Source organism: Amphiura filiformis, chromosome 15 (assembly GCF_039555335.1).
Source record: "Amphiura filiformis chromosome 15, Afil_fr2py, whole genome shotgun sequence".
Taxonomy (NCBI): Eukaryota; Metazoa; Echinodermata; class Ophiuroidea; order Amphilepidida; family Amphiuridae; genus Amphiura; species Amphiura filiformis.
In genome coordinates this window covers 27,204,657-27,221,145 of record NC_092642.1, presented here as the reverse complement: position 1 = coordinate 27,221,145, position 16,489 = coordinate 27,204,657, and the positions used below count along the sequence as shown (strand labels likewise).

The 16,489-nt window shown below is 37.3% G+C and overlaps 1 protein-coding gene across 1 annotated transcript in view; it reads left to right on the top strand.

The window, feature by feature from the left end:
- Positions 1 to 16,489, top strand: part of LOC140171444 (myosin-IIIb-like) — a 70,716-nt gene that overhangs the window by 37,563 nt on the left and 16,664 nt on the right. The window contains 8 exon segments of the mRNA XM_072194705.1: positions 1,159 to 1,244; positions 1,614 to 1,798; positions 2,500 to 2,664; positions 3,419 to 3,504; positions 5,440 to 5,648; positions 8,953 to 9,042; positions 11,054 to 11,102; positions 11,104 to 11,172. Coding sequence (XP_072050806.1) covers positions 1,159 to 1,244; positions 1,614 to 1,798; positions 2,500 to 2,664; positions 3,419 to 3,504; positions 5,440 to 5,648; positions 8,953 to 9,042; positions 11,054 to 11,102; positions 11,104 to 11,172 — 939 coding nt within the window.

Below are 16,489 nucleotides of genomic sequence, written 5' to 3'. Positions count from 1 at the left end.
CAAACATATACCTACCGACCGAGATTTTGCATTTTGGGAGATGTAAAAACAACCATTTTTAGGCTGACAAGTTTTGACAAAAATTTAGAACATTTTCAAGATATGTTTGCAAAATATAGTAACATTTTACTACTAGAAAAGTCCACCCCCCTGTAAACCAGGGTTGTTTTTTCATTGTCTTAGCATGAAATAATGCTTTCTGAATGGATTTTGAGCCCGGTACCCCAGGTCAACATAAAAAGTGGTAACCATGTGTGTTCTAAATTTCGCGGAAAAACGGGTATTTTGTTGACTGAAATCGCGGACCGCGAAATCCCAAAAAAAGGGGTATTCTGAGCATTGTCTCCGAAAAAAAAAAAAAGGGGTATTTCACAGGTTCGTTCGATCGATGTCTTCAGCCCGAGTCTTCAGCCTCCATCCTCTGGCATTTCATTGATTCCGCCCTCAATCGTCACAGCGAGAGCGTCAGAAGGCAGCTTTTTACTATTGGCACGGCGGTTTCCCGATATAGTTGTCTAGTGGGTGTTGCACGTATGCTCCCGCACGTTTTGAAGAGAGCTGAATGAGCGACGCGAACATCGATGGTGTCAGATGTAACCGTTTTGGCTGCCGTAGCCTATACACTTTTCCATGTGGTGAATTGAAAACATTGCGGGAAACATTGGCAGTGATTGGAGCGAATTCTACGACCGACCGAGTGATATTTTTCCTTGGTTTTTAATTCTGTTCGAGGGATTGTTCCTCTTTGGTTCATTTTCAATTAAAATCAGTATACAGGCATTGTAATTACCCCAGTTAATAACACAGGATCATCTGGGAGTACAACAGACACAAAGTAATGTTCATACTTGCACCTTTTGTACTTAATATATTAAAATATTTGGAGTCATTGAAAAGGGGTGTCTGGAAATCTTCTCATTGAAAACCTTGAAAAAGGGGGTATTTTTTACCCTGATTTTGTCAGTGATTTGGCAAAAAAAGGGGGGTAAAATCAATGAAAAATCAGTGAAAAGGGGGGGCTTTGAAAAAGGAAGAACACACATGGTTACCACTTTTTATGTTGACCTGGGGTACCGGGATTTTGAGCTTGATTTTCATGTTCTAAAATTATTATTCTTGGTAAATTAATGGTGTATTCATGTCTTTTATTATTTGCAGCTTCGGTACACTGGTATGTTAGAAACCACCAGGATACGTAGGATGGGATATGCACTTAGACCAAAGTTTTCTGATTTTGTCAACAGGTATGTGTGTTTGTGTATCTGTCTTTCTGTATATCAATGTCTGCTCACATATGTGCTGAACTTAAGCAGCTCTTTGGATTACCAAATGCATGCAAGTATTTTGCGAGCTCAGTCAAAATTAGTTTGAGAAAATTGAGATGCTTGGAACTGTAAAATTTTCATTAATAACACATAATGAATTTTTTTCACTCATTTAAAGTGTTCATTTCAAAATTCTTTCAACAAATGTTTTAAAACATGTTTTTACCAACCTTTTAAAAAATAAATTATAGACATACCAGTCCAAAATTTCTCCCTGACAAATGCGTACTGCAAATATGCGCAGCAGCCTTCAGACCTTCTATTTTTTGCCTTATATAACTGTTACAGATATAGACTCCTAGCTCGTAAGAAGATATCAGAAAATGGCAAAGGATGCGAGGAGATCCTCAAGGGCTGTGGTCTGACCCAATGGCACATTGGAAAGACGAAGCTATTCTTGAAGTACTACCATCAAGACCAGCTAGAAGAACAGCTGCAGAAAGTTGGACAATGTGCTGTGCATATACAGAAAAGTAAGTGTTATAAACAAATAAAAAATCGCCCTTTGCATGTGACCCAACCTTAGGAAAGTCACTGATCTTGGTGGCCCAAATCACAGGGTTCCCACGGTCCTTGAAAGTCCTTGAATTTGACAACACCTTTTCAAGGCCTTGAAAGTCCTGGAAATTTGTACAAGGTCCTTGAAAGTCCTGGAAATTTGCACAAGGTCCTTGAAAGTCCTTGAAAATTGGAATTTTACCTAAAGTATTCGTTATTATGTGCCACATGGAGAGAGCTGCATCATGATTTTTGTGTTATGGTAAGTCCTTGAAAATCATGCTTTTGGACCTTGAAAGATCTAGAAAAGTCCTTGAATTTTAAAGGCTTCAAGGTGTGGGAACCCTGAAAACAAAACAAAATTGATTTTGTACTGTCACACACCATGCATGCACCAGAGACTAATGCCTAACCAATTGAGCTTATTATTGTATGTTATTTTTAATATCATAATTCTTTGTCTTTATTTTATTCTAAATTTATGTGATGAATTTACAAGTTAATTCAGCTTTATATGCAGCTTATCAAAGATAATGAACAAATCATTTCCACCTTTATTTCTTAAAGATTTAGGATGTGTATTATATAGGACAGAGAGCAGAATAGTGAATTCAAATAGTTCTAGAAATAAGATTCTAAACTGGATCTGTTTTATTTGTTTGTTTGCTTCCATTAGTTGTGAGAGGCTTCTTGGGTCGGCAAGAGTACAAGAGATGTAAGGAGCAAGCCCGTCGTCAAGCTGCTGCCATGGAAACCTTCCTGGCTGAGATACAGGATTTGAGCCTCACCCATCATCAACAAATTGAGAAGCTGTGTGAAAAGGACAGGAGAATCAGTCAAAGTAAGAGTAGAATATAAAGCCTGCTATTAAAGGTTCCATGATACTCTCTTGAAGGTTTGGGAAGATGGTACAGAGTAATGCACCTTGCCTATTGTCTGAAATGTCAAACAGAATTGACACAGGTATTATCGACCGCTCTCCCTAATTGCGTTTGGAATGAATATAGATAGTATGGAGCCAATTCTGTTGAAGGTAGGGATGTTGCCCATGGGAGTCAATAAGTGAGGGATGCATTAGAAAACTAAAAAAAACCCACAAATAGCATGAGCGTACACAGAAAGGAAGTATGAGTGTAAGCGCTGACAAGTTGAATGCTTCGTGTGCACTCATATGAGCTCAGTCCGAAAACTCTAGCTACCAGCAGTGCCGTTAGCCGAATTCCAGCATGTTCAGAATACTCAGACACTGAACCTTCCAATCTGGAGCTTAATCATCTAATGGGGAGTCAATGAGCCCCTCAATTGATAAATGCACATGTACAAAAATATAGATTACTTAAAATGAATGTGGAATTAATTAGAAGTATGATTAATTAGTTGTGAATTATATGAACTTCTTTTCCAATATATCTGCTCAGTCTTTGTTACTCTCCTTCTTTCTTTCCTTTTCTTTATCTTTCTTCACTAGTAGCTTTCCCTTCCTTGTCATCTGCCCTTCCCTATCGCTCACTCCTTTAACATTCTTTTTTGCAGCTGAGTAATTTGTGTATATGTCTGGTATTCTTTATTTCTAATTCCATGTATTACTTTTGCAGGTTTCTTTGGCAAAATCAAGGAGAACAAGGAAAAAGTACAGTTTCAAGCTCCTGCACCACCACCTGCTATCATTGAAGATGAACCGGTAAGAGACTGTACCAAATTTAACATTTTACAATGTCAGGGATAAAAATTCAAGAAGAGGAGCAAAGCCAAAAGATAGCTAATCACTTGAAGGGAAAAGCATAGTGGAGAACCAAATATTACTGTGAACACAGAAAATATTGAACTATGTATGGTCCTATCAGAACATCCCCTTTGGACATGTATTTGAGATCACAAGACCTTAACAATTCCTCTCCATTACATATACATATTGACATACACGCAACCTCTTGTATGGGAGCTCATTTCCTATCCTAGATTTCCTAATAAAACAACGTTGAGATGATGTTAGGATTTTCCACATCTCTCCTCCTCAATATTGCAAGTGAAAATGCCGAAGGAACATATGAAAAGATGACAGGTGGGAATTTCTCCCGGTACCCCAGGTCAACATAAAAAGTGGTAACCATGTGTGTTCTTCCTTTTTTCAAAACCCCCCTTTTCACTGATTTTTCATTGATTTTACCCCCTTTTTTTGCCAAATCACTGACAAAATCAGGGTAAAAAATACCCCTTTTCAAGGTTTTCAATGAGAAGATTTCCAGACACCCCTTTTCAATGACTCCAAATATTTTAATATATTAAGTACAAAATGTGCAAGTATGAACATTACTTTGTGTCTGTTGTACTCCCAGATGATCCTGTGTTATTAACTGGGGTAATTACAATGCCTGTATACTGATTTTAATTGAAAATGAACCAAAGAGGAACAATCCCTCAAAGTTTTGTGTACAGAGGTTCCTTTAAAGTATTGTGGTACCCAAGTTTTGACAACAGGGGAAGAGAAACAACAATACAAAATAAAACTTACATGCATCAGAATTCGAACAGAATTAAAAACCAAGGAAAAATATCACTCGGTCGGTCGAGAATTCGCTCCAATCACTGCCAATGTTTCCGCAATGTTTTCAATTCACCACATGGAAAAGTGTATACGGCAGCCAAAACGGTTACATCTGACACCATCGATGTTCGCGTCGCTCATTCAGCTCTCTTCAAAAGCGTGCGGGAGCATACGTTGCAACACCCACTAGACAACTATATCGGGAAACCGCCGTGCCAATAGTAAAAAAGCTGCCTTCTGACGCTCTCGCTGTGACGATTGAGGGCGGAATCAATGAAATGCCAGAGGATGGAGGCTGAAGACTGAAATACCCCTTTTTTTAAAAATTTCGCGGAGACAATGCTCAGAATACCCCCTTTTTTTCGCGATTTCGCGGTCCGCGATTTCAGTCAACAAAATACCCCTTTTCCGCGAAATTTAGAACACACATGGTTACCACTTTTTATGTTGACCTGGGGTACCGGGGAATTTCTATATCTCTTGATAAGTTTTCACGTGTAATTGTATATACATCTTAATTCCCAATTATCCCAATTTGATTAGGGTGTATACCTAAAATTTTGGGATGGCAAATCACAGTTTTGTTATGGGTGCTTTGGGAAATCTCATATAGTGAAAACAAAAAACAAGACTTAATACCTATAATATTTAAATATTCTGCTTTTCTCCAGTGTGCCTTTGTGGCTCAATTGGCTAGAGCGTCGTGCTAGTAATACGAAGGTCGCCGGTTCGAATCCAGCCAGATGACTGTTTTTGGGTGGTTTTTTTTCAATGTTTATGTGCACTGGCTGCTCTGGGTATAGATTAAAATTTGTTCAATCTCATGTAGTGTTGTGAAATTTACACATGATTTTTGAAATTCAACTTTGTCATCTCTGGGGTTGAACAATATCTGAAAAAGCCCAATAAATAAGTTGCCTGTCAAAATTGACACTGCTTTGAAAAAATTATAATGATCGATTCTGAATCATGCTACAGCTATGGCAAACAGGGCCACCCATTTACAACAGCACTGTCTCATAGATTGAATTCAGGCTAAGAAATCCAGTTTTTGTTCATTTTGTTTCTCAGGAGCCAGAAGAAGAATTGGAAGAGGAAGAAGTTGACTCTGATGATGTCATCGAAGATGAGTTTGTCAAGACAGTAAAGAAAGGAGGCAAATTTGGGGCTTTAGGCACCAAAGCAGCTACTATCAAATGGTTTAAGACGACACAGTCTGAGAAGTTGAGGGAGAATACTGGTGTGTTTTCTAATTGGTTTCATGGTATTATCACAAGAAGGTGAGAGTTGAATATTTGTGATGCGATCAAGCTAAATGAGTCTGATGTTGATCAAAATTTAATTTCAGTTTTCAATTTCATTACATAAGCCATCTTAGAGCTTTATTTTACTGAAAGCCCCATCAATATTAGACTTACGGTTCCTGAGATATGGCCATTTTAGTGTTGCTCAGAACAATAAAATACAAAGGAAGTTGAATACTATTATTGGCTATATCTCAAAATCAATATTTCCGACATCCAACTCATTTTGCTTGATCACATCACATTTGTAAACTGTCACATCAAAACATGTTATTTGTTTAGTGCTACAAGACACCAAAATACCAGGCTGGTTGAATAGGTGAAGCCAATACAATGTAGAAGATATTTTATTGTTTGAAGCCTTAATGTACGATTTCCGACAAATTTTAATTTTGTTATTCTTTATTCAAAATGTGAAATAATATTAGTAATAACTGCCTGGAAGGGTTTGCTGTCCATTTGATGCTGAAATAACAAGGTGAAGTGAAAGATATCGCACTGGTTATTTTGGCCATTTAACATGCAGTTCTATGGGAGGACATAAAGTCATAATAAAAAAACTATGACTTTATGTCAAACTTTGTTCTGTTGACCTTCAAAGACAACAAATTTGGCCGTGCAAGTTGGGATATGTGTAAACATTACAAATATGCAAAAAAATCAGGTTTGAAAAAAATTAACCAATTTCATATTATAAGATCGTAAATTATGGCTTTAATGTGGTACATAAGTCCTACCTCGATTATGTATGCCTTGTGAAATGGAGCAGTCCCAATTTGATAGTACAAACTATTCAGTGGCTCAAATCAATGACATTGTTATATAATTCAAGGTGGCAACGGGGGTGGCAAATGTGTTTATACAGCAATTTGATGTTTATACAACTGCATGTAACAACTCCCATCCGGCAGCTTAAGCTGCCCTCACAAAGTAAATCATGCTGACGATGCGGACGCATCATTGTCAAATGGTGATGAACAACGGTGAAACATTATTGAATTCTTAAATAGCACCTGTACATTATTATTATAGAATAAATTTGCATTCTTACCATCCAACTGCTGATTTTTTTTCCCTTCTGACAGAGGATTATTTCAAACATGCACTTATTATCCCTGATTAGAGGAGACAAGTTCATTGTGTGCCCATGTATTTGGGTGATTTCACACAAACACCTCCCCTTCCCACATGACAATATTCCCCTGAACTCCCAATAACCTTGTGATGTGATGGTATACCACAAGGGTTATGAGTAAGAGCATTGGGTGATTTACAGCAAGTCTTGCAAGAAACTGTGATCCAGATTGGTTTGACATTTTTGTGGCTCAGCTGGGACTGAATTTGTGCTGTCAACCTCATTTTATCAAGAGAGAAAGTGCATATGGGTTACCTTGTTCTTATATCATCACTGGGTAGCAGTGGCACCAAAATTTTGTTCCAAAAGGGGAGGGGGCATGGAGGAGTGAAGGGGGGGATCTGAAAATGAACCTATATTTTGGTAATTTGAGCGAAAATGATGTCATATTGAGGTAAATTTAAACTGGTCACACAACTGATGTCATTTTTGATTATTTCTTGGTTTGTCGTTGGAATTAGGCCCCAAATTTGGGGAAATAACACCTCGATCCCTATTGCCAACTCCAGCTCTGAAATGATCTAGAAGTTGATGCGAAACACATCAAATTCATTTCTGTTTGTAAATGTTTATCCACACTATCTTTGTCTGTCACAGTGCATCAGGCAAATATGGTACCTGTTCCTTAAATTTCAAGACAAAATATCAAGAAACTGAAAAGGTTTAATTGAGCGCTATTCTCTTATTTTCAAGTTACGTCATTGTGGACTGAAATTGATTTATGAAAATGGAAATATATAATTCAAAATTTTATCACATCTGAAAGTAAATTTGTACTTTTGGTGATAAGTAACATTAAACAGACGAAAGTGCAACATGGGCGAATCATGAGTAAGACTCTTGGGTAATACTCAATTAGATGTCTTGGAATAAGTGACATGTAGCATTTTGACACTTCTAGGTCTTAAGTATCGGCACACTTTAGTTTTGAGATGTTACGGTGAGATGTGAAGGCATATACAAGTTTTGTCATACTTGATCAGCTGATGCATGTGGATTATTTCTTATTCCATATTTTAAGATATCTGAAATTAGGTGTGCATGTGTACGTGTGAAATGCTTTCAATCTCAGGAAATATTCTAAACCATAAGCCATATGTGATGTGATTAAGCAAAATCAGTTGGAAGTTGGAAATATTGATTTTCAGATATATCCAAACAAAGGAAGTAATTTCTTTTGTTGCCTAATGTTTTGCAAACACTTGAACTGTTCATATATATATAGAAATATTTAATTTCAATGGGGTTTGCAGCAAAATGTAGCAAAAAGAGTAATTGGTGCAATCAGTGAGAAAACTGAAAATTAAATATGCCCGACTTCTGACTGATTTTGCTTGATCACACCACATATTATAAAGTTGAAGAAAATTGAACTATTACTCAAAGCAGAAATTAGCTCACCTGAAAGGTTTTGGAATGTATCACTATAATATGTCATAATGTAAACCTTAACTGAAGTAGAGTTTGCATAAACATGTCTGTCAAGTCAATTCATGAAAAAGTGCTGTAGCGAAAAATAAAAATAAGAATAAAAATAAAACTTAAATACATTGAAGATGGGTACATTTATGGTGTGGCTGGCTGTCTAAGTGAAAGTAATATCCCAAGATCTAACTTGGTCCAAACTCCATACTCTACAGGCATTTGGTATGCCCTACCAGCACATGTAGCTTCAAACCATGATTTTTAGAGCTTCAAGCGAGAGGTTAATATCTATATCTTGCCACCCACCTGTCAGCATTACCAAAATAAATAACTGCTGTTATTAAAGAGGCATAGTCTAAATTTTCATGTTCTGTTTTCTATCTTAGATGGAGGCCTACCATTAAAACAATATGTTTCCAAATTTTGAGTTGTATTGCTCCAGTGGTTTTGATATGAGAAGCAAACACTTGTCTAACAATAATGCCCCATTTGATACTACAAACACTTCAGGTGTGGTTAGCACAAATCACTATGTTTTTGTTCACACCATTTATATGATTTCGGGTGTTAAATTTCACTGTGGTAATGAGAAAACTATGAACTTTCTACTGATTCCAAAATCTCAGTTTTTATTAAAATGGGAGATGAGGCTGTCGATTGGGTCAAGGACCTTTAATTCCACCTCTTACTGTGTAATTCTTATTTCTCCTAAATTTACAGGCAAGCTGAAGAGTTACTTGATTCTAAACCATTGGGATACTATCTCATTAGAGTCAGTGAAAGCAGATTTGGATACTCTCTCTCACTCAGGTAAATGATTTGATTTTGTTAAAAAAGTAAGTACATTAAAGCAACTGTAATGTAATCTCAACTGGATACAAAAAATCTGGTGTAGCCAGAAAACTTCGAACAGGGATGCAAGTTTCCCGTAAATTTCTAAATTTTCAAAAAATTTGGCCATATAAAAGAAAACAGAGTCTTAAAAAAAAAACCATCAAAAATACATCATAAAAAGAGCAGAAACATTTCTTTAGGGAGGGTGGCGATACCCCTAGCTTATTCCCCAGACAAGCTCCCATAAATGTCCCATGCTGCGCAAAAGCGTTTGGCCCATGGGCCAGTTTGATTTTCAGCAAATTTAACAATTTCTAACTTGCATCCCTCCCTACTCAAATAAACTGTAAGACCTGGTTGAAGTTTAAAGCTCACCAAGGCTAGGGTTTACTAGGGCCATATAGGCTTAGGTCTATTAGAGCCATTGTCTGAGATTTGGAGGGACCTAAAATTTGAGAAAGTAGAAAAAACAGGGTTACCAATTATACCTTCAGAAAGCCCCCCAAATGCATCCTACCCATTATGAAAGACATTGAATTGGTGTACTATTTGCTATATACAGGAGGCCATAGGGATGGGACTTCCAAGTTTGAGCTCCCTGCTAAAGTTTTTCACATGTTTAGTGTATTTTATACTGTCCAAACTTAAATTTTTGATCAGGCCACTTAGAATTTCAGTATCCTTATAAATGCATGTTATATAATTGATTGGTGTCAAAAAAATACTGGCATGTGAGGTTTATATGTCAATAATTTTGGTAACCTGACAAACAAATAATTGCTTGTATGTATATACCAGGATATCCGGCTGCCAAATTTTGAACCCTGTTTCAGTCGTATTTTGAATGCTACTGATGCGAAAGCTTATTACAGGCATGTGATTTTTCCGCGGATTTGAGACCAAAATCCGACCCCCCTGAGATCAATGTAAATCCGTTGAGACATTTGGGGGGGGGGGGGCAGGGCCCCCTCTAAGCGCCTGAACATTGGCAAAGAGCACCCCCCTCTTTTTTAACGAACTTCTTGTTTCGGCCGTGTAATGCCGTGGTTGCCAAGTCGTAAGGCAAATACCGTACCTGCTGAAAAAACACGCAAAAAATTAAGCCCAATGTGTTTTTCCTGCGAACATGAATGGAAAAACTGCCGATTATTCATGAATTACTATTTTAAAAGTCGCCCAAAGATGGTTTTATAGCTCGTATGGCAACACCAATAATACCGCTATTGTAATTTTACTAACGATTTCTATGATTGGTCCTTTGGCGTCACTTGCCGATATAAACCAATCACTGATAAGCTTGCATTCTATCAACATATGTCGACCATCTTTAATTTTGACAACTGATATTGCGTGATCGACAGGATTTGTTTATCGGTATCGAACCAAAATCAAGATGAAAACGCTTCAGAAAAATGACGCGAACGTCGGCGTAGTTGATAAAGATCTGAAAAACAAGTTCCGCTGGAGCTGGCTGGATCATGAAGTGAAAGTAATACATGTTAAAGATGGTCGCGAATTGAGCTGTACGGTGGTGGAAAATGGTATCAAAAAAATTGCTGTCACCGGTAAAGCATATTGCTCACTGTGTGGGGACATGATATCTTATGGATCCAAGGGAAGAATTGCTTTAACGGACCATATTACCAATCTACAAAATAGTGTCTCCTAAAGTGTAATTTGTAGAAACCCTCTGTAATAAGTAATAAGTGAGGTTAAGTATTTGATTTTCACTCACATTGTACTAAAAAGTGGTATTTTTCATTCAAATTAAACATTTTGTCTTCATTTATGTGTCTTTTTTCCTGTAAAATTGCTCTCCTGAGAGGGCCTCAATAGGGTTTTTACAGTGTAGAAGCCCCTGGACCCCCGCCGTGAGGGGCGAGAGCTTTACTCGCTACGCTCGTTCCGCGTCGCAAGTTTCCTCCATTCTGGGAATTCCCTAATCACATGCCTGTTATTAGCATCCATGTTTTGTTTCATTATTCAGAGCTGAGCAGCGTTGCAAGCATTTCATGATTGATCAGCTGCCCAATGGCAAAGTACAATGTGGTTGGTGAAGCTCAAGTATTCAGGACTCTTAACGACCTGGTCTACTTCTATGAAAAGGTAAGAAGTGTTGTGTGAGGTCATCTATAGACTGCATGAAGAACAAGATATATTCACACCCAAGATAATGGGATGAAACTGTCTAGATCTACAGTTGCGGTCAAAATTGGGGGAACATTTTTATCTTTGGGATGATCTCCCCATCCTTAAAATTGATTTTGCATTATGAATGTTTTGTTACCTCTCAAAGAAGTATGGATTGATGTTAAAAGGAGGGGGAAATTAAATGTGGTCGAAGCTTGAAACTTTCATTGCCATAATCAAGGTATAACTATTATATGGAAAACAAAAAAAGAAATGATGCATGTTACCAGTGATTTTGACTAGCAAACAAACAAACAAAAAGCAGGGAATGGGGAAAATTCAGTAAATTGTCTCATTCTGGTTAGACAATTTACTGAATAGGTACCATTCTGCTTTTTGTTTGTGTAATGCTTGATCCCAAAAGTGGACATCAGCAAGTGAGCAATTTCTCCGCCATAGAGCTGACCTGGCCAAATAGCCACTAGCAACAAACAAAAGTTTTACAACTTGGGAAAGAGAACCATAAACCCTTACTGCTTTCTGTTGTAGACATAACAAGTTACTCTGAGCCTTCAGGTTCAGAAACAAGAGATAAGTAACTCATGTCTCATTCAAACCACAGAGGCTGACACACCAATGTAGATATGTCAGTGACTCATGATATGATGGTATCAGCGATTATATCTTAATTGCATCATGTACACTTCCTAGAATGATGCAGGTTTAGGTTCCAAAAAGTTACTGTTAAATCGATATAGACAGACAACCATGTAGACAGTCAAGTGTGCTGTTGGTTTGGCATTTAGACGTCTGCCAATATTTCTCTGTTATCATTCTGAAAAATCCAAAGCCAGGGATTACGTCCTCTCTCAGATATGACATCAGTGTTATGACATCATCAGGGATTATGTCTCCTCCAGATTTTTCTACAGGGTTGCCAAACCTGTGATTTAGTAGCCCAATTGGTTACAACATATGACAATTTCCTGTCCCAAAAAACCAATGTTTCAGAGAAAACTTGAGCCACTTTTCAATTAGTTGACCCATTATTCAGCCGGAAATGCGTTTTAACAATTAACAATTCCATCTGCAGAATGCACTTGGCAATCAAAGAAATAGCCCGATACCATATCCGAGACTCATTGGCCAAATTTTAGCCTCTATGCAAGACTTCTTTAGCATTCATTGATTTTTCCTGAAGTGCAAGTCCCTGGATCACACATGGTTACCCGACCAGTAAAACAACCCCACTGATCTGAGAGTATAACTGAAGCTTCACAGGAGTGCTATCCAACCTTTTAGTGTGGGGAGAGTTAAAGCCAAATTTTGTCCCCATTTGTCAATTTCTTGTCCCATTGTTGGGTTAAAGCCAAATTGTTGTCCCCATTTTTCAATTTTTCTCCCATTGTGGGATAAACCCAAATTTTGTCCCCATTTTCATTTCTCCCATTTTCGTTCAATGACACCTCAATCTTTGTCATCCCCATTTTATCACTGTAAATGGGGGGTGCAATTGCCATCCCGGCTATGCCACTGAAGCTTCACTTTTGCTGCTAATTATTGTTCTGACAAATCTAAAGCCAAAGACTTTGTCCTATCTCAGATGACATCAGTGTATGACTTCATCATCATGTTATCTTGAGTATCCCTTATATTAGAATTTGGTGGTACATGTAGTATCACTCGCAATGTCATCTGAAATAATGATAGTGGGTTTGATACCTTAATATCAAGTGAGCATTGTCGTACAAGTCATGTTATCTCCGTTAAGTTTCCTCTGTTGTTATGATTATTGTGGTTGGACTGAAACCAGGGATTTCAATTCTTTTCAGGAAATATGCAGTAAATTGTAATATTGGCATATTTTAGTGTTATCTTGACACTTGCTAGCTTATACCCTCCAGGTTCAGGAAAATAAGGTTAAATGTTAGTCCAAACCTGTCACTTGTACTATACGAGTTGGTTCTAGAGACCTGGGGATTCAACATCAGCAAGCTTAGGTACTGGGCAAGATATTAATGGTAGTAACTCGATTTTCCAAATTTCTGACGTTAGCTTTAGTGGATCAGATTATGTCACATATACTCTACCGATCTGATTTTTATACAATCTAGGATCAGCATTTCTTTTAATAACAAAATTGAAAAAACAAATTGCTATTGCTTGGCTAAAATGTCAAAATCTCATAAAATATTCAACCATTGGTATAAAAAATACAGCCAACAATGTGATAAAAAAGATGACATATTGGCCCTCATTCCAGGTTTAAAATGGTTGAGTTGGTTTGCAGAAACTTGAGATAGAGAGGGGAAAAACGACTGCCCAATACTATACAAAATTTTCATGTATTGAAGACTAATCCAGGTTTTATGATGACATCATTGTATGACATCACTAGACTCTAGACATAACATTTATCTGCAGATATATGATGAGAACAATAACATTGGCTTTGTCACCTGAGAGTCAGGGTTCCCTGTTGAGTTCAACTAGTACATTTCCTATAGACCATGTCACCTATAGGGTGACTGTGACTGATATATGAGTGACAGGTGATTCCTATGTGTGATGCTTTTGCTGAGTCAAAGTCCAGGGTCTTGTGGTGAAGCTTTGTCCTGTGTTGCTATACCTTTGTTGTTTCATACTCTTGCCATTTGAGATTATATTATTGAAAAGTCCCCCATAAATCCTCCCCCTCCATTTTACCCTCTCCCTGGGCTCATTATTTATTGCATTGCCCATTTACATGCATTTTTAATGGTTTTCAGTTCTAAGCTCAAAGCTGACGTCACACAAAAGAGGCAAACGTCAAACAACCTGTGCATGCGCATATGCAGTGTGGTTGGATATCCCCTCTTCAGACCTGGTTGCTATGTGTGCACCCAAAATTATGTGCAAAGGGGACAAAGTGTCCTAGACATCCAGCTACTGGAATAGGTGAAAATTTGCTGATTTTGTTGCACACATCAATTAAGTCCAAACTTAAAACTTTCATTCATAGAGCATGCATGTGCCAACCATACAATAATTATACAAATTGTACTTTACATAAATTGTGCCCCAGGTCATGCTTGATGACTACCCACCTGCACCCAATGGGGAACACTCTGTGCCTCCTCTGGGACTTGGGTAAGGATAGATTGAGGGCTGTTATAAGAGATAGGGTTAGGATCAAAAAAGGTTAGGAGATTAAAATGTGGCATAAGAAATACACCCCCATGAAAAGACTCACATATATGCCACTTCGGGTGCAGGTTAGTTTCAGCTTCTGGACCTATGTTTGATTCTATGCGAGTATACATACATCATCTAACATTTATAACCTTGTGCTAGGAATGTGAAAAGGAGCAGGGTTAATTAGGTTTAGATTCAAGAAAAGGTGTGAATCATGATAACTGAACAATATGAAGGCATTTGAAGTCTTTTTCATGTTATCAGGTATTGCCTATGGCCATGTCTGAAACAAGACTACAGACTTTGGATGACTTATTCATTTTAATACGTCACTAGACATGGTGGTGTTTTCTTCTGATTTATCATCAGAGCAATAACCTTGACCTGGTTACTTAAAAGGTCACTGAACTCAATTTTGAAATGTTGTCATTGGACAGTTGCATTTGTAGTAGTCGCAATTAAATATACGGTCCACAACTTATAAGTTCCCCCTTGAGAAAAAGTCAAAAATATTTTTCAAATGTAAAAGATATGTGTCGATAGCCCTATTTGTTTTACACATGTGGGCCAAATTAGAGCGTCTGCACGTCATTGCGTTCAGTCATAATGGTTAATTGTGTAAGAAAAGAGGCCGTTTTAAAAGTTGCACCTGAGTCCATAGCAGTCGGGTTTTCTTTAACAAACACATGAATAGACCTGGCCTACTGTATTGTTTGAGAGCTGACTCCTATGGACTCAGATGCAACTTTTAACACTGTTTAAAACGGTCTCTTTTTTTACATAATGAACCATTGTGACTGAACGCAATGATGTGTGATGCTATAATTTGGCCCATATGTAAAAACAACATCGCTACCCATACCTTTATACACGTTTGCATTTTGTCAAATATTTTTCGATGTATTTCAAAAAGTATTTAGGGGAAATGTGTGGACTCTATATAGTTATGAGTTACAGCAAATATGAGGGCTTTGTCTTGAACCAGGACAGAGTATATATATGTCCAGTGGACATTGTCCACTAATTTGGTCCAGTTTAAGCTCATTCACATATACATTGTAGTTTCTGTATTTATGTACACTAGCTTGCAAAGGAGAACATGGCTCCTTTGCTATGATGACCAACACACGCTATACCTGTTAATGTCCAACAGAAACCAGGATTTGTGAGCACAGCTTTGTGCCAAACGAAAGTTTGATGCGTAATCAGCCAATCAGTTTACCGGAAAGAGAGCACTGTTCCTCTTTGGAAGCTTGCAGACTCTAGAATGTCAAAGGTTGCAGTCATAGGTTTTTTAGCCTGTATGTGGAATCCTAATACTAAGTGTTAATATAATGTGTATCCTCTCTTGTCCATATGCAATTATTATATTTCTTTTTCTTTAATTCAAACAGTCCATCATGCATACTCTTTATGTGGGATGTTATATACAGTATGTATCTCTAAGATTTTGCATGGGTTTATGTCATTGCATGAGTTTTGTGCATGATGTACATGTACATGTATGTAGTGTAGAATTTGCATGCCTTTCATGTTGATTGTATATCCCACATAACATAATTATTTAGAGAATTTAAGATAATATTTTTATGTAGCAGCTGTTCAATTCATTGTACAAGGTTGATACCTTATAAATGGAACAACGAGTCACAAGACATATAGTTATTTTCTTTGTCAAAAATAATGGTATCTCATATTATATGAGATTATAAGTGCTTGGCAGGATATAAGCTATATATTTATTTTCATTCTTTAACATTTCTAAAAAGAAAAGTTACCTTAAAAGTAAATCCCAGATTTTTAATGGAATTACCTGACATTGTCTCATATCACAGGAACCCAATGAATTGCATAATGTTTTGTAAGTTTTAAGAATTGCACTTGTAAACTAGTTTTGTAAGTCATGTTGAGGCATTGACCTCCTTGAACAAGTTATGATTACACAATATCAATATAAGATGATACCACCTTTTCACCTTTACCATTAAAGGTGGGTGGTTCAATATGTGCATATTTGGTCTTGTCTTTTCAAGCTGAACTTATACTCCATCTCTGAGCGATTGGTATTTTACCAATGAGGTAGAGTGTTTTCCCAATGCAACAAAACCTCATTGGCTTA